The sequence below is a fragment of the Coccomyxa subellipsoidea genome (genome assembly GCF_000258705.1).
Source record: "Coccomyxa subellipsoidea C-169, whole genome shotgun sequence".
Taxonomy (NCBI): domain Eukaryota; kingdom Viridiplantae; phylum Chlorophyta; class Trebouxiophyceae; family Coccomyxaceae; genus Coccomyxa; species Coccomyxa subellipsoidea.
Genome location: NW_005178037.1, coordinates 493,737 through 512,448, shown reverse-complemented (window position 1 = coordinate 512,448; position 18,712 = coordinate 493,737). Strand labels below are relative to the sequence as shown.

The window sequence follows — 18,712 nt, the reverse complement described above, 5'->3', positions numbered from 1 at the left end:
CCTTGAGTCGACACAGCTGCAATGCATGCGATCACCAGCCATTAGTCACCAAGAGGACGGTATGTGCTGTTCAGATGCAGGATGAACTCATCTGAGGATAGAGCAGGTTCTAAGATTGCACAGGGATTGCTGGCGTGCAATGTGCTCTGCATGGCGTTTTTGCGTCGAGACAATTCTGTGCAGCGCCCACGACATGCATGTCACAGTGACAACGTGAATCAGCATGCTTCTTGTGTGTCCATCAAGGGGTGGGATTTTGGCAGCCTTTAGCTGCAGCTTGTCTGCAGACGCACCTTGTCTCTGGCAGGAAGAGCGTGCGATCATGCCTTCATTGCTTCTTGCCTGACTGCGCAGGTCGTGGTGATTGATGTGCGCGCGATGGGCCGCAAGGGCGGCAACCAGCACCGGAAGCTTGTGGTGGACAGAGCGCTGGCAACCAAGGACCAGGACAATGAGCGCTTCTACAAGAACCTGCGTGCACGCTTTGACAGGCGAGTCCACACCGCACAAGTACAGCAGTTGGTCACTCGAGATATCTATATCTCTAGCAGCAGCTGCTATTTTGAATATGCAGTCAACTGGTGGCCAGGAGAAGCAATGGAGCGTGTCTTACATACTGATCCATGATAAGCCATGCATCGTTGTTTAGGCATATGATGGATGCTTCAGGACTACGCCTCCCGGTCTCCAATGCAAGCATGTACGCAGTAAATTGAGGCTGTAATCTTTGGATTCAGGGTGCGCATCAATTTGTCCAAGGTGGAGGTCCGCTTTGAGAACTTGGCAGTGGAAGCTGACGTGCATGTGGGGGGGCGTGCGTTGCCCAGTGTGCTCAATTCTGTGCGCAATATTGTGGAGGTGAGCACAACTTTCACAACAAGCTCTAGGCATGGGGCTGCAGAGTCCCTGAATGCAAGACCCTGCGCTGCATGCAGATGTAGACCTCCCATGCGGCATGCTTGCCTGATAGCCTAGCATGCCATATTATTCTGATGAGCTTCTTCCAGTAGCTTGCATTCCATCTCTTGCTTCTCAATCAATTGTTCTGGTTAGTCCGCCCAATCTAAAGAGGCGCCAGAGAAAGCCGGGCCGACAGTGTAATTGCCTGCCCAAATCCATCAGCTGAAAAGGAAACACTGGGGAGCTTAGAACAACAGCGTATTCACAGAAATATGGAGACGAGACACTGAAATTTCTACAAGCGAGTGCCTACGTGGGGATCTCCCTAAGTTGACTGCTGAACAGATGTTTGTGCCCTGCTGCAGAGCAATCTCCAGACTTTTGGCATCATGCGCAGCCCCAAGAGGAAGTTCCAGATCCTCAATGGCATCAGCGGCGTGCTCAAGCCGGTGCGAAACTGGCACCCTTTTGTTTCTCTCGCTGTTGCAGGTTGCCAATTCCCGCTTTCAGAGGGTGCTCAGGCTGAAATGTTGAGGACCGCCTCCCGTTGCCAGTCTGTTATCAATCCATGCATCAGTCTGAAGTTACAACCGAAATCAATATTTTACCTGCTAGTGTCGTTGGAATCATGCTTGGACGAATATTGCAATAAAAGGGACTCTGTCAAGCATATGAGCGTTGGGTTCTCACAAAGCACTCCTACCTAAGGTGCCCTAGCTGGTCGCTGAAATTTTAAAGTGTGCGTTCGCAGCTGGGCATATGTGCTCCGGTGTCTAACAGTGGCTGCATTTATTGACGAAGTGCATGGCCGCTATTCCTTCGTGAAAGTGGGATACTCCCATCCCACTTGTATGTCAATGACTGGGCATAACTGCTGCAGGGGCGGTTGACGCTGCTGCTGGGGCCCCCGGGGTCGGGAAAAAGCACGCTGCTGAAGGCACTTGCCGGGAAGCTGCAGGGCAGCTCCCCGCACGTCACCGGCCGCATCACGTTCAACGGCGAGACCTTCGACCGCTTTGTGCCGCAGCGCACCGCCGCCTACGTCAGCCAGGTGCGCACAATTTACTTTATTATTATTCTTATCATTACACGCCTTTCCTGCCAAGAGGCAAGGTGCATCCTGCAGACAAGCTGCAGTTGAAGGCTGCCAAAATTCTACACCATTGATGAACTCGCCAGATCCAAGCAAGACCCAATCAACCGTGGGCACGGTGTTCAGTATTTATACCGCCCCCTGCCAGCCGGGGCCAAGTTTACTTTATTCCCCTGGAATTTATTGTATGAATGCCGCTCTGTGGCCACGGCTTAATTGGCTCCATTATCTTGACGCTCAATAGATGCTTTGGCGCCAAGAGTGGGCGGGGGTGGATGTAGGGTACGTGGGTCGGGAATTCGTTATTTTTAGTGTTGGTTTTCTCAAACCCAAAAATTCCCAGAAAAGTAGTCCTCAGGACTGTGAAATCTCTTGTGAGGTTTGAATCTAAACCTCTCTCTTGAGAGGTTTGATTGCCCAACCGTGATGAGATGGTTGACGGCTTCAATTTTGTTGAGGGCTGCATTCCGTGTGCATGCGGCGGGCGCTGTAGGGGGCTGTCTTGTGCAGTCTCTGCTGCTCAAACCGGCCATTACAATGCCCACTGCATGCATTTGATGAGCGCCTTTACGGACCCAAGATGGCGTACAAGTCGATAAGCTTTTGAAGTCTCCTGTTTGTCTGTTGCAGGTGGACAATCACATTGCTGAGTTGACTGTGAAGGAGACTCTGGACTTTGCTGCGCGCGTTCTGGGTGTGGGCCACAAAGCAGGCATGCACTGCTCAGCCCACCCACCGTTGCATGCACAAGGGATTTTGCGTTAAAGCTATTTACACGTTTAGGGGCACTTGGTCTTTGTTTGCAGTTGCTGATATCGGCTCTCCTTGGCCGAAAAGCAATTCCCGATGTTCCTACACCAGGCCTTCGTGTATTCTTCATTTGGTGCTCGTATGCTGATTTGGACCTCATACCTCGAGGTGTTTCTTAACTCAGACCTCATGGTATGAGGTGCAACTTCATAAGGAGCTACCATGTGCTGAAGAGCTCATGGCAACGAGACGACAACAGCATGCCATGAGCTCCACTTAAAATCTCTGCATGGGAACATGGGAGAGCCTTTCAGTGAAAATTTGCCATGCTGATGTGGCGGTGTGTGATTGGCACAGAGTATCTGCGGCTGCTGCGGGAGCGCGAGACGGCGGCCGGTCTGCGCGGCGATCCCGAGACTGACGCCTTCATGAAGGCCAGCGCGCTGCAGGGCAAGCGCCACAGCGTGGCCACTGAGTACATGCTGCGCCTGCTGGGCCTTGATGTGAGTGCAGTCGCTTCCAGAGCCTCTCTTTTTCTGGCCATAAATGTCCTCAAGCTCATGAGGAGCGCTCCCTCTTGTGTGTTGCCCAACCCTCTAGTGTCTGCTGGCCCCTATTGTCTGGAAGGCAATGCATCCAGTGCTTTGGTGAAGTTCAACTGTTGTTCCTTAATGTCAAGCAACAGTTCTCATCAGCCTGTGCAAGGAAGGTTGACACTACGGCGGCCCTGGGAGGATGCTCACCTCTGTAAGCCAGATCTTGGTTGTTAAGGAATGGATGCTATTATGTTGACATCCGCATTTAAGAGGCGTTCCAATGGCTACATGGGGGTCTGAAGGCTTCAGAAGTGGAGTCATGCGACGGTGAGAGGGTGCTGATTAATGTTAACTTGCGCCAGGTGTGCGCGGACACCATTGTGGGCAGCCAGATGGTGCGTGGCATCAGCGGCGGCCAGCGCAAGCGCGTCACCACCGGAGAGATGGTCGTGGGACCCATGAAGACCCTCTTGCTGGTCAGCACTCCCAATTTTATATTCTCCATGGCCCCAGTGATACATGTCATGCAGCTAAGAATGATAAAATGATAAAAGCATGATATGCAAAAGATGGGATCAGAGCGTGCAGTCAGGTGGGCATTTGTGTCCTGTCATGCCAACAAACACACACCACCAGGTAGCATGCACTGATCTGTCTTTCCTGGCGTCTGCTCGGATCTGAGTGTTGGAGCTTGTGGAGGGCCTAAAGAGTTTTCTTTGGCTCTTGCCCTGGTCCTGTGCTTTCCGGCGGATTCAAGAAAAATTTTGCAACCCAATAGGTGAGGTGTGTGCTGTGTTCACTGCAGGACGAGATTAGCACTGGTCTGGACTCCTCGACTACGTACCTGATCACCAAGTGCATCCGCAACTTTGTGCACATGCAAGACGTGCGCCATTTCTTCTGATGTAAAATTTCGCTTGCCAGCAAAACAAAACGTGTGCAGGACTGAACTATGTGCCATATATAGCTTGGAGTAGCTCAACTTCTTATTGTTTGCACAGGCAACTGTGCTGCTGGCTCTGCTGCAGCCTGCACCAGAGACCTTTGAGCTCTTTGATGACATCATGCTGTTGTCAGAAGGTGTGCCCCTGTCTCTGTCATCACACATGTGCATGCCACAAATTCCTGGGCATGCATGGAACTTGCGACGGAAGTAGTGATCATGATGCATGCATTCTTATATGGCCTCAAGTGGCGCTATTGTGCTACACATCAAGCACGCTACTTGATGCTGCTCTTGAGGTTTGCATCAGGTGTGTGAAAGTTGAATTGCATTTAAACAGAGGGCTGTGCTGCAGGGCACATTGTGTACTTTGGGCCGCGCGAGGGTGTCATGCCGTTCTTCAACAGCATGGGCTTCGCTCTGCCGGCGCGCAAGGGCATTGCCGACTTCCTGCAGGAGGTGCGTGACTCATCCTTGACTCGTCTCTTGGATGCGGGAGGCGTTGTGGATGTGCTTTGCCATATAGGAGCAATATCTGTGAAGAGAACCAGAGTAATTGTGTTGTATGCATGCACCTTCAATTGTGACAGTAATGGTGTCCTAAACTGCAAGTTACAGCTCCCAAGCCACTATGAAATGAAGCTGACGGTCAACTGCATATTTGTGCTGGCAGGTGACGTCTCGCAAGGACCAGGGCCAGTACTGGGCGGACCGCGCGCGGCCATATGAGTTTGTGCCCGTCCAGGCGTTCTCAAACGCCTTTGAGAAGAGCAAGATCGGCAGAGGCAACGCGGCCGCCCTGGCAGAGCCCTACCAGCCGGGGGCCAAGGGCACCTTTGACGCCCTCGTGCGCACCAAGTGAGACTTTGTTTCTCATATGTTGCCTGTATCTGATCTGATCTGAAGAGGGTCTTGACCATCCAGCTGTTGGTCAGCTGGTGCCTTCAAACTTTTCTTCATTTGAGGCCACGTTGGCATGCCCCTGTGTTGCTCCTGGTCCACTCCTGCCTGTAGACAGCGGATGAGGGGAATTTCTTGCGCTGTAGATACATGCGTGGAGGGTGAGTGGCATCTTGTGTGCTTAGGATGCCTGCGCAGAGCGACATGGGCAGTCAAGCATTTGTGGGGAATGCGCTCAGAGGGTCTGTGAAAAATGTGTTAAGAGGGGTAATTTGTGGCGCAGGTTTGCGCTGTCCGGGTGGCAGGCGTTTAAGGCGTGCCTGCGCCGCGAGTGGACGCTCATGGTCCGTCACAAATTCATCTACATCTTCCGCACCTGCCAGGCACGCTCTCTCCACACCCCTTACATCTCCCTTTCGTCTTAGCATAGCATTTGCCTCTCATCACACAATGGTACTTCTGCCTCTCACCATTCCCTAGCATCTGCCTCCCGTCATATGATGTGGTGGTTATGCATGTCAGCCCTTACATTACCAGTCCTTCATGCTCCACACCTTGGGAGAGGACCCACAGTTGCTAGAGCCATAGCTGCAAGACAGTGCGAGCGCCAGTGTCGGGGGAAAGGGCTGCCTTGTGGTTCAAGTAAATTTATAGGCATGTTAAACTATATCTTGCTGTTTGAAACACCAGGGAACATGCACATTATGTGGCGTTGAGTCAAGGGAGTCAAGGGATCATGCGCAAGAGATGTCACCTTGCCCTGTGTGATGTGTCATGCTGACATCATGCTGGCGGTGAGACAGGTCAGCGTGGTGTCGACGATCATTGCCACGCTCTTTCTGCGCACAACACTCAATTCCACCAGCGTAGATGACGGCCAGACCTATCTTGGCCTTATCTTCTTTGCCATCATCCACATGGTGAGATTTGCTACTCCTGCAATTTCCCCCTGCGTTGCCTTGACCATGAGGATGTTTTGATATATTCAGTATCCCCCTGCCTCGACAGGCCCCCCCCCCAAGCCCCAGAGCTAAGCCTCTGGGCTTGGAAGAGCTTTGATATCCCGCTTTGACCTTTCAAACTGCACTTAGCCTTTAAGTTGCTTTGACAGGCTTCCTCCCCAGAGCTGGGATCCTGTGTATGGGAGGGCTTTGATTCCCCGATTTGAATTTGAATCTTATCTGTCTGGTATCGCAGATGTTCAACGCCTACTCAGAGATGTCCATCATGGTCGGCAGCCTGGCAGGTGTGCTTCCTCAAACTTGCAGACATGGCACAATGTCGTGCCTTCGTTTCTGGCTTTTGGTAGGTGGATGTCGGACTGTGTATATGTTAATGGTCATGAGATATTACTTTCAGAAGCGCCCCTTGGAAAAGACATCTCCTACCATATATAAAGACCGTTTTGCAATTTAATTAGGCTTCTACAAGCAGCGGGACGCCTATTTCTACCCGGCTTGGGCAGCTTCGCTGCCCACGGCGCTGCTGCGGCTGCCCTACTCCTTTGTGGAGTCCCTGGTTCTCTCCTGCATCATCTACTGGGTGGCTGGAATGGCCCCCGAGGCCGGCAGGTGCGCAGCAGTCTCTGAGTCTTCAGTGCAGCGCTATGAAAAGTTGCGTTAGATGCTATTGTTGCCCTTTCATTTGGCTAGCAGCAATTCCGTGCCCGCGCTCCGTTTCAATAATGCCAGATGGGATGGCTGAGAGGGAGTCAGTGCATTTGAACTTCTGTGCCTATATTGGGGTCTTTTGCCAATACTTTTTCTGATGCTCATGTTGGCATTTGCAGCAAGTGACCCTGCCTCTTGTAGCAAAAGTCACACTGCACCTCTCCAGAGTTTGCTTGGTACTTTGTCTTGTGCCCATGCTAATGGCAAACAGCATTTGTCATCCTTGGCACACTGACTCAGCACTGAATCTTCTTTTGAACTCTGTGATGCACGAGAGTTTGATGCTTTACCGCATCACAAAGTATCAAATGGAGTTCAATGCTTTGAGGGCACAGACAATGACTTCTTTCTGCGTGCGTGCGCTTGGCGCGAGTTCTTCTTCTTGTGGCTGCTGGTGCACCTTGCCCAATCATGCCAGCTTGAATGCCCTTTGCTCAAGGCGCTTTCATGATGCCATGAGTCAGATTGCGCAGAATTGATACTTTCAACTCATGCGTGCGTTGTGTTTGGCTGGCGCAGGTTCTTCTTCTTCTGGCTGCTGATGTTCCTGGTGCACCAGATGAGCGTGGCCATGTTCCGACTCATGGGCGCCATCGGCCGCACCTTAGTCATTGCCACCACATTTGGATCCACCCTCGTCCTCTTCGTTGTCACCCTGAGTGGCTTCGTGCTGGCCTACCCTCAGGTGGGACTCAATCCTAATTTTGATTTCAATTTGATGAAGATGCCCTAGAAATTGCACTCGTCACGGTGCCACGCGTCCCCTATTGCCAGGTCAGCCCAACGCTGCTTGGTGGAACTCTTCATTCCTTACGCCACCACTTTTTGCCTGCGGAGGGACTTATTATACTGGGCGGGTTGGTTATCTACTCAGAACATGTACTGGCATCCTGCATGCATCAATTTCGCTGTTGAAGAATAGAGGCAGACTGGTTTATTTGTGAAAGTCAGTGTGGAAGACATTTTGTGTAAGGCAAATGGCTGGATCCACAATCTGCAGCTCTGGAAGTGATCTTGATAAGCTCCATGGGGCCTGACGGCCTTCTTTTCTGACCCGCAGATCCACCCCTGGACCATCTGGGGCTTCTGGATCAGCCCCCTCATGTACGCGCAGCAGGCCATCTCCATCAACGAGTTCCGAGCAAGTGCGCATGCTCACTCATTGAGTAATATTGTGCGCCGTGCAGGACTTCAGCCCTGTAACATGCATCCATGTACACATAACATACACATGCTCCCCTGCAGTGCACTGAGCAATATTGATGTCGGGGTGTTTGTTGAGAGTGCTGGGCTGTTTGGATGCAGAGCGCTGGCAGACCCCCTATGGCGACAGCACAGTGGGGCTGACGGTGCTCTCTGGCCGGGGGCTTTTCACGAGCGATTCTTGGCGCTGGATTGGGCCTCTGGCGCTGCTAGGCTACGCTGTCCTGTTCAACATTCTCATCCTGCTCGCCCAGACCTACCTCAACCGTGAGCCTCTTTGCATCTCTTACCCACAGGAGAAGGAGCACATCAGGCCTGCTTGCTGCTAAATTCTTGCGTAATGAGACGACGACTTTCTGGATTTCAAAAGGGCGCCCCTCAGTGCAGTAACAGCCCCCCTGCCTCGCTTTCCTGCATGCTTCGAATGACCTTCGCCACAAGGACGCTTGCTTTTGCGTACTACCTCGAACAATGCTTGAATGGCAGCCTTTGTGTGAATTTCTGATCGCCAGAGCTTCTGTAGCGGGCTGCAGCTTTAAGGCAAGTTGCTCGCCATTTTATATGGACGGTAATCTGAGGCATTTGTTCGCACGCAGCTGTCGGCAACTCTGCGGCGGCTGTTCCTGAGGAGGTAATGGCTGAGCGCGAGTTCAACCGCACCGGCACCACAAGCCCCAAGGGATCCCCACGCAAGGCCGGCCGCGCATCACAGGTGACTTCAATTTGTCTTTCAGTGCCGCCCAGGCATCCGTTTGCCCATGAGCCAAGGCACAAGAAGAATGAGAAAAGACACCTATAATAGGTGCCGAGCAGGACATGGTTTCTGTTTGATAAGGGTTCTCTGTCTCAATGGCTCCATCATGCATGCCAAGCTTCGTTTCTTCAATTTCTCTGGTGCCATCCTCGGCCCCTATTTTGGTGTGGCATTAACGCCAGCTGTGCGCCACATTGCAGCCTGCCTTTTTGGGGTGCAGGTGCGGCACAGCTGTGGTGTCAAACAGTTCGTTAGCTTTTCAGTAAAAAGTTCCATGTTGCACACTGGCAAAGGCCCTCTGTGCGCAGAGCTGGAAGCCTGGTCACCATAATATTTTTTAGAATGGTCAGTAAAATCATCTGTGTTGCAACAATCTCAGAAGCCCTCTGCACAAGGGAACGCCATCCCACGGTCGGACAGCCTCACCGGCGCCAGCTTCCGCAAGGCCGTGCGCGCGCCCGCGACTAACGGCGACGCCGCTGCGACTAATGGCCACGTCAGCGGCCATGCAAACGGTCATGCCAATGGACATAGCGATGCGCATGACATAGAGATGGGCGCCATGCCTCGAGAGGTGGGAGCACATGCATAATGCTTTTTAGTGATTGTGTGCTGCAACGTCAAGGACCATGATTGTTCATGACTCATGGTCAGGTCATCTGGCACTGCTGAGGCCCATGAGGTTGAGATGGGCGGGTGGGGTGACACATATTTTGTGCGTTTCAACAACTTTAGGCGAATGCAAATGCATGCGTGCCTTGCTTCCTAGTGGATAACTGCACTGCAGACACATGCTGGTACCTGCATTCTGAGCGTTTCCTGTTTGGTGAGCGATTCAGGTGGGCTCACTTGCGTACCGTTTGGCCGGCAAGGTGTTCTCATTTTGCATGGCATGGGATGCAAGGCTGCTCTGAAATTGTTTGTGCGATGAGTGCAGGAGGGGCCGGGAGCGAGTGTGAAGGCCATCAAGGGCTCGGCTGCCAAGGGCATGATTCTGCCCTTCCAGCCCATGGCTCTCACCTTCCACAACGTCTCCTATTATGTCCCCCTGCCCAAGGTATCGTCCCCCTGCTCATGTCGCCTCCCCTTTTTTGAGCAGATGTAATCCCTTGATGTGGACCCCAAGAGTAGCATTTTGGCGCATTGCACCAAGATGCGTGGCCATGTGGAGTTGTTTTCTTGGATCCATCAGACCTGCTGACTCTCTTTTTGTGTGATGTTGCTGTGTGTCAACATCACTGGAAGGAGCGCTTGTTGGTTTGATGCATCAACAGCGCTTTCTTTGTGTTTGTTCCTCCTCATTTACTCTCTCAATTACTGGGTGCATTGATGCCCTGCTGCAGAAGTCGGGCAGGTCTGGCATATCGCCGCATGTCAAACTTGCTTTATGCAGAGCGCCGGTTGATTGATTCAGTTCGACCCAATTTGTTTCCCACCTATCAGTCCCCTCAATTTAGTTGTGCTCTGCTGCAGTGCTGCAGGTCTTGCACAAAGCTGCATGTCTATATCGCTCAGCACAGCGTCGGGTGACTCAGTGCATGTCGACCGCTTTTCTTTCTTTCTGTCACCAGATTCACTGATATATGGGTGCGCTGATGCGTTGCTGCAGGAGGTGGCGGAGCAGCAGGGCAAGAAGCCTGGGCAGGGGCCGCCCATGCTGCAGCTGCTGCACAATGTCAGCGGTGCATTCCAGCCGGGAGTGCTCACCGCCCTTGTCGGCGTGAGTGGCGCCGGCAAGACCACCCTGCTGGATGTGCTCGCCGGCCGCAAGTCAAGTGCGCCTGATTTATTTCATTTCCATGCCTGATGGCTGGTTATAAAGATTCATGGTCTCGAGAGGGCTAGCATTTTCATGATTGTGGCCGGCAAGACAACACTGCTGGATGTGCTTGCTGGCCGCAAGTCAAGCGCGCTCTTTGTGCTGTCAGTTCTCTCGTGCCGCATGGATGCTGAATTTCATATAACACCCTCTGGCTCATCAAGTCATGGGGTCTTGGAATGGTCTGTGCGCTGTGTGCAGCAGCCCATTATGTGTACTCTCTTCTTGGGTTGACAAAATCACAATACCTCTTCAATCTAGCTGCTATTGCCACAAAGAACACATAATGGGCTGTTCCGAAGACGTGTGTCACTGACTTTGCCAAAGCTCATCAGCTGGCTGGCAGGTTAGGGGCCACTGCCATGATTCTGGTGTTTCATCTCTGTTGGTAGTAGTCATGATAGACCAGAAAATTTGGCATGTGCAGGCGGCAAGGTGACAGGTGACATCCGGCTGGATGGGCACCCCAAGGAGCAGAGTACCTTTGCGCGAGTGTGCGGCTATGTCGAACAGAACGACATCCACAGCCCACAGGTCCGATTCTGGCCCTCTTCTTTGCATTCCTGAGCCCGCTTTTCCCAGCTCTCATTCCTCAGCGGCTCTGTAGGCCCTTATCAATGCAACTGACCCTCCCATTTGGCAAGTCCTTGCGCTTTGGCAAGCTCCCTTCCAAGCACCCTCCATGCTGTGGACTCTGCAGAAACCCGGGAATAGAAGAAGATAGACGGATGGCATTGGGCGTCTGCACCCATGCATTGTAATGCACCAGCAGGGAGTTCCTGCTGTGCTGGCAGTTTCAGTAGTCAGTGTCAAGAGGGGCTGACAAATGAATTGGCTTTCCAGGTTACCGTGGAGGAGTCGCTGATGTTCTCAGCGCAGCTGCGGCTGATGGACGTCAGCAAGGTCGACCTGCGCACCTTTGTCAACGAGGTGAGCCCGAGTCACAATTACTCCCCCGATGGTCACAATTCACGATGTTTGCCTTGAAAAGCAGGCAGAAAAGAGGCGCTCAGCTTGGCTCTGAGAGATGCAATGCCACTCATGTCATTCCGACTGGCCGCTATGGTTGTTTGGCTGATTGGCAAAAAGGTGCAGCATGTGAGCCACCACCAAACGGCATCTAAAGGACCGATCACTGCAGAGAGAACTACCCCTAAGCAAGTAAATTTTTGGGCCCTGCTCTCAACATGCTTCAGGTGATGGAGCTGGTGGAGTTGACCCCGCTGAAGGGGTCCCTAGTGGGCATGCCCGGCAGCACAGGCCTCAGCGTGGAGCAGCGCAAGCGCCTGACCATCGCTGTGGAGCTTGTGGCCAACCCCTCAGTCATTTTCATGGACGAGCCCACCACTGGTGCGCACCTGCCTCTTGCTCCTCAGCCGACAGGGCCTTGTATGACAGAAGAATACTCTGTTGAGGCATTCAAAGGCACGTTTGGTCAGATGACCTCCATATGTTTGATGGGTGGGTGTCGCCACCCTCACATGGAGTGTCAAAAGACCGCCCTGGGACTCTACAGTTTTGAATCTTACTGTCCTATCCATTATGTTGAGCTAAGGGAATGCACAAAGAAGACCTTTGCGCGGTCTTGCACTTCTGAGTTGGTTTTATTTCATCCCCGCGATTTGCTGCCAGTGCTGCAGGGAGTTCTTTTCCCACGCCAGCAGCACATGTAGACCCCTGCCGCACTGGTGAAAGGTAGCTGGAATGAAAGCGAGTCCACCCCGGTGTGCAGTAGCATGCAAAACATGGTGCTGGACTTTGCCTGACATCCACTGAGTGTGCATGACTGTTGTCCAGGGCTGGATGCTCGTGCAGCGGCCATTGTAATGCGCACAGTGCGAAACACCGTCAACACCGGCCGCACTGTTGTGTGTACCATCCACCAGCCCTCCATCGACATCTTCGAGGCGGGTTTCACACTCAAATTTAAAAGTTTCAGGGAAACTAAGTCACTTGCTAAGTGTCAGCAGCATGGATCTGGCACGTATTGTACATCTGTGGCGTGTGACCTAGGGAAGCAACGAAAAGAAGTCCAAGAAGTGTTCTGGGAAGAAGTGTTCTGGATCCCTGGTATTACTGTCAACATCTTATCCCAAGAAGTCTTCAAGCATCTCAAAATTGATATAATCATTTTTGTAGGTGAAAATACGAACTTTCTTATAGGCTTTGAGAACTGAAAGTCCAGAAAGTTATTTATTTGGGTGGCGCAGGCGTTTGATGATCTGCTGCTGCTGAAGCGCGGAGGGCACGCCATCTACGTGGGGCACCTGGGCGTGCACTCTGTCGACCTCGTGCGCTACTTTGAGGCAAGCAACGCTCTCTCCAAACTGGGCATGGGAAGAGTATGTTGCACTTGCTTCCTGCTCGTCTTCGTCCATTTCTCAACTGGTTGAGACGTGAGTGGGTCTCATCCAGCCTGTCTCGAGAGGGATGTTGCCGAGCAAGGAGCACCATAAGCCCACCAGTCCCCGCGTGTCAGCCTGGCCTGATCTCTTTCCCACGCCGTCTTCAATTACAGCTTATAGATGCATCTGAGGTCAAGTGCTGTGGCAGACTTGTTAGCGCCAGTCACTTCTTAAAGAAGTGTGCTGATCTGAGGTTTACTTCTTGTGCAAGGGAATCTACTGTTGGAGTCTGTTTGCCTTCATCAAAGCAAGGTCCAATATATTGCCTGTGTTGCGCCCAAACAGGCGGTGCCAGGCGTGCCTCGCCTGACCAAGGGGATTAACCCTGCCACCTGGATGCTGGAGGTGAGCGCGCTGGCCAAGGAGTCCCAGCTCGGCGTCGACTTTGCCAACGTCTACCGCAGCAGCAACCTCTTCAGGTGCGCACATGCAGTGCACAAGAAGGACTGCAGTACAAACTTCGTTGTGTGCCTATGGACCCAAGGACTTGAGAGTCTTTCTACTGTCTCTGATACCACCAACCTGAACTAAAGCGCTAGAGATTGTGCTGCAAGACATGCCTTTACATGGGGCGTGCTATTGCGAGGGTCTCAAACATGTGCAGCATCCAGTAATGTGGCTGAGGAGCTGCCCTCGAACCCTCTTGTTAACATTCCCAATATCATGGCTTTGTCTGGCAGCAGCAAGCCTCTACACCAAATTGAACCTTCCAACATACAGCACATGCTGCTGCTCACTTGTGCGCGCTTTCTCAGGAAGAAAAGTGTTTGCTCTTCTTCCTGTGAAAGCGTGTGGTGTATATGTATATAATTCTGTATATTTGTAACAAATTGCCCTCGAGATAGGCCTTCCACATGCGCATGCCTTACACCGGGACACGAGGAGCTCATCTTGCAGCTTTGGTGCTAATATTTCCTGAACCTTGCATCACATGACAAAGCTGACACGCGCATACATTCACAGGGAGAACGAGGAGCTGATAGCGCGGTTGGCGCGGCCGGCGGAGGGGAGCCGGCCGCTGCATTTCGCGCACGCGTTCCCGCAGAGCCAGCCGCGGCAGCTGGCGCTGCTTCTGAAGAAGAACATGTTGACTTACTGGCGGTCCCCGTTCTACAACACCGTGCGCTTCGCATTCACCATCGGCCTGGGGCTCATCATCGGCGCCATCTACTGGGACCTCGGCAACCGCAGGTGCGGGCTTTTGACTCGGATTAGAACTATTACTTGTATTATTACTATTATATAGACTAGTAATATTACGCCACATAATGTTTCTGCCAGAGGCACGGTGCGGTGAGGGTGCAGCCATGCATGAATGCAGATGATTGTTCAAGACATGATAACCAAAGGCAGAAGGGCCTACGAGCTTGGAGCCATGATTGGTTTGCCAAGAGCGTCCTAGAGCTCCGTTGGCGGCAGCACTGCAGCACAGGTAGGCAGGATGAATTCAGGTGATGGGTCCATCGTCAGAGGTGCAGCAGCTATGCTATCTGAGGTCAATCAGAGTAGATAGCAGAGGTGTGAATCTGTGGAGGGTACCATCTCCTTGTATATCCTGCGCTCCTGTGCTACAGCGCCACATTTTTTTGGAATGACCCCCCGTTGCGATGAAATACTGACATTGACATGGTCATCAGCACGTTTCACTGTGGACTGGCCTGAGGATGCAACCCTTTGCCAGGCAATATAACAGCCATTCTCATAGCGACATCAGTACCGTAGAGATTTTTTGGTGTGTTGCTGATGGCCTCGTACATGCATGCTCCGCAGGGGCCAGCAGGGCGACGTGCTCAACATCATGGGCGCCATTTTTGTGGCTGTCATCTTCCTGGGTGAGGCCCTTCTGCCTCTGCCAGAAATAATGTCCTAGATTGCCTTCAGATTTTCTCAGCCCCCTTCAGACAATGAGTGCACGGATTCAACCAAATTGCTGAACTGCAAGATATAATCATGTGGCAGCAGATATGGCAATTGTACTGAATGTGTTTTCTGCACCTCACAGGCACATCCAACAGCTCCACTGTGCAGCCTGTAGTGGCCATTGAGCGCACTGTCATGTACAGGTAACTATCTTCCTTCACTCCTGCGCCCCTCAGTCCTGTGCCTTTTTATTTTGGCTGCTCAATTCCCTGCACGTGCATTGCATGTGTTGCAACTGTCTCCCATCCAAAGCCACCAAACTCTTCACCTGCAGAGCACTACCTGTTCACTTGCCCAGATCACCTGTTCACTTGCCCAGATCACACTCATCAGTCTCCTTTGCGTTGGGCATGCTGGAATTTTGTCTGGCACTTTTCAGTCTCTTCTGCGCAAGGCATACAAACAACGTCATTGATTCCTGCCAGCTCCTTAGAGCAGGGAATACACGAAATGTCTTATGATTCAATATAAGTGTCCGTGGCTGCAGGGAGCGGGCGGCGGGCATGTATGGGGTGATTCCCTACGCGGTGGCACAGGGCGCAGTGGAGTTTCCCTGGGCCCTGGCGCAGTCCATCGTGTACTCCGTCATCACCTACTTCATGATCCAGTTCGAGTTCTCAGCCGGTGAGTCGCCTGCCCTTCACCCTCACACACTGCTCTGGCAGCCAATGTCCCATCCATGCACAGGATATTTTGGGCCAGCATGGTTCGATACACCACACCTGCACATCAATTGAACTTCTATGATACGATTTGCTCTGAGGCTGGCCTCTGGGCAAGGATCGCCGCTCATGTCTGCTTCTGTCGTCAACATGATCAATTGTAACCTCTTGCAGATGACTTGCTTTTCACAGAGTGGTGGGCATGTATCTTTGCACAGCAGTGTTTTCTTCTCCTGAAACCTGCTCATATCACCGCTTGCCACTCCCGGGAACCTCAGCAGTTGGCTTTGTGTCGACACAGAGGTCAGGGCAGCCAGATTCTCCGGATATCTGCTGACATCAGCAGTTGCTAAGCCAGCACATGCCTTGCTGCTCTTTACTGAGCCGCGTGCTAATCTGCTGCGCAGCCAAGTTCTTCTGGTACCTGCTGTTCTCCTACCTGACGCTCCTCTACTTCACCTTTTATGGCATGATGGCCGTGGCGGTGTCCCCTCACGTGCAGCTGGCGGCTGTCATCTCCTCCGCCTTCTACTCCATCTGGTTCCTCTTCGCCGGATTCCTCATCCCTCGCCCGGTGCGCGGCTCATCCCCCATCTTAGGACATGTTCCTTTCCATCCATGCATGCATTACTGATGAAGGTGCCCTGCTCAAGAAGCATGCCGCTCGTTGATCTCTGTTAGGATGCGCTGACAAGGTCAGACAGATGACTAGACTGCATGCCCTCAACCGTGGGCCATTGAGCAACGTCTGGACAGGAAGACACCTGTTTCTTCCCCAGGGAACCATGCTGTTTTCTCACGAGATTGTTCTGGCACAATGCATCGCTGGCCTCTATGAAGGGATGTCGTTGGGTGTCTGCATTGCTCCGTTATGATTCCAATTGATGGCCATGCTGATGACTTTGCTGTTGATGGCTGCAGAGGATGCCGGTCTGGTGGAAGTGGTACAGCTACCTGGACCCAGGTGAGACCTGTGCTCATGAAATTCTCTTGCAAAAGAATTACCTTGCGTTGCCGAGTCTACCTGCACCGCAGTCTTACTACTGAGGTGCTGTAGGTATGCTCCCATTCGATGAGCTGTCTTTGACAGCTCACGCTTCTGTCAAAGACCCTCCAGCAAATGGGAGCATACTTACAGCATATAATCACTACTTCTGCAGCTTCAAGCTGTCTGCAGGACGCACCTTGCCTTCTGGCTGGAAAAGCGTGTAATAATGTTAATAATAAAATGATTACCACTTCTACTTCTGAAAGTCTGTGAGGGAGCTCATGTCTGCTGCTGCTCTCATGCCTATGAAGTAATCCTTCCTGTCTACATGCAGCCTGTCTACATGCAGCGTGACCACTGAAGCTTAGGTGGCCCATATATTGGATTGTGTGTGCTGCAGTTGCGTGGACGCTGTCTGGAGTCATAGGCAGCCAGCTGGGGGATGTGCAGGATGTAATAGAGGTGAATGGGCAGAAGCTGACTGTGCAGCAGTACATTCAGGACACATATGACTTCAGCAAGGACTCCCTCTGGTACACTGTTATCATCCTGCTGGGCTTCTCCATCGCCTTCTGGTTTGTGGTTGCAGGTAAGGACCTTTTTGCACCGTGTTGAATTGCTGAGAGTGCCAGCTCTGTGCTTCTGCTTGGCTGTGGGCTTGGTGATTTGTTGAGAGTACCGCCTGTGTTCTTGGCTTACTGAAGGTCAAAGCTGTAGGATCGGAGAGCATGTCTTCAACAAAACTGGTGCTGATTGTCTTGAAGTGGGTTTATCGGTAGTGTTCAAAGAGTGGGTGACGAAACAAGCCTCACCCATGAGTGCATACTTTGTGAAAGTCGTCCTTTAGTCGGATGCACAGGTTTTGATGACATGCGGGCATTAGGATCACTGTGAAGGCCTGAAGAAGGGCTGAGGATGCTTTGGTGTGCTTACAAAGCTGTGTGTGCATGTGATGCCTGCAGGTGCCCTGAAGTACCTCAACTACCAGAAGCGCTAGGCAGCAAGCAAATGAGCTCAGATCAGCCAATCTGCTCCGGTCCACAACAGCCAGGATGCTCTTGCAGGCCACATGGCCAAAGAGCAAGAGCAGATGAAGGGCATGTGGCAAGTGTACAGTACTGGCAGCAGAGGAGCAGTCTCTTTCATTCACTCTTTGTGCTGGGATTGCTCTGTTGGGGAATTGCCCGCAAAGCACACCGATTTATGGGGGTATGATATTAATATCTAGATACTTTTCAGACGATCTTTGATGTTGTGGATGACCTGCTCCTGCCAATTCGCTGGGCTGTGTGATGGAATAAGAGTTACTGAGAAAGTCTCAGTGAGAATACGGACTCTGAGAATAAGGACTCCACCCGTAGGTTGTGATAGGTGTGTTGCAGGGTATTTATTTGTTGTAAAGTTATTTATACAGTGAGAGCTATCTGGTTCTCAAGGCAACTTTGGATGGCGGGGAACACGGAAGGCTGTGCTGAGACCGTGGCTCTCCCTTTGCCAGTCTTATTTAGAATCTTGCTAGGCAGACTGTTCAATGCCGCCTGATGCCTCGTAGGTGCAGGTCGGGCTCTGTCTGACATGCGAGGCACTTGAAGACGTGTCAAATCTGCCCGCTCAAAACAGAAAAAGGTCCCTCAGCATATTTCTCCAAGCTCAGGACATTGTAAATATATATGTACATGTAACACAGCAGCAAGTGTAGAAGCAGGTGGAGATGTAAACTCTATTCGCGCAGTTTTGGCAGCTCTACCGACATGACTGACAATCAGACCATCAAATTCATACTGACTGGCTATTGGAAACCCATACTAGAGATCAGAAGGTGGGAAAATAATTTGAGACCTAAGCCAGAATGGATCAACTAAGGGTGTCCAGGTATTTTCAAGTATCTAACTAAAACCTGCAGACAAATGCCTCCGAGCTCGAGCTCTGCATTCTTCAGATTATCTCAGCACGATCCCCTCATCACATGCATCACTTGACCTGTACTCGACCTACTACACCAATCTCAGAACACACAGCTACATCTGCAAAGGCCAGCTCACAATGACAGTCGGGTCTGGTATGCTATTGAGCATCACTCAGAATGTCACATCAAACTTGGACAGCACAGTGACTCTGAAGCAGTCTGTCATCTTCATGTCCCACTGGAAAATTGCAATATTGGGCCGA

The 18,712-nt window shown here is 51.9% G+C and overlaps 1 protein-coding gene across 1 annotated transcript; it reads left to right on the top strand.

Annotated features, from left to right (window-relative positions):
* Window positions 1–378: 378 nt before the first annotated feature.
* On the top strand, window positions 379–18,273 carry COCSUDRAFT_53156 (ATP-binding cassette transporter; the record flags this gene model as incomplete). Its single annotated transcript, XM_005648403.1, has 34 exons — window positions 379–491; window positions 738–858; window positions 1,266–1,349; window positions 1,781–1,951; window positions 2,624–2,705; window positions 3,101–3,246; window positions 3,642–3,755; window positions 4,085–4,165; window positions 4,281–4,359; window positions 4,578–4,681; window positions 4,896–5,080; window positions 5,406–5,505; window positions 5,926–6,042; window positions 6,320–6,368; window positions 6,543–6,693; window positions 7,312–7,477; window positions 7,853–7,937; window positions 8,098–8,262; window positions 9,682–9,806; window positions 10,359–10,524; window positions 10,996–11,102; window positions 11,412–11,498; window positions 11,765–11,918; window positions 12,366–12,475; window positions 12,779–12,874; window positions 13,259–13,392; window positions 13,937–14,164; window positions 14,744–14,805; window positions 14,976–15,036; window positions 15,381–15,517; window positions 15,963–16,129; window positions 16,477–16,519; window positions 16,944–17,132; window positions 17,506–18,273. 34 exons carry the CDS (start codon window positions 379–381, stop codon window positions 17,538–17,540), a joined length of 4,014 nt encoding a protein of 1,337 aa, XP_005648460.1. The 3' UTR covers window positions 17,541–18,273.
* Window positions 18,274–18,712: the final 439 nt, after the last annotated feature.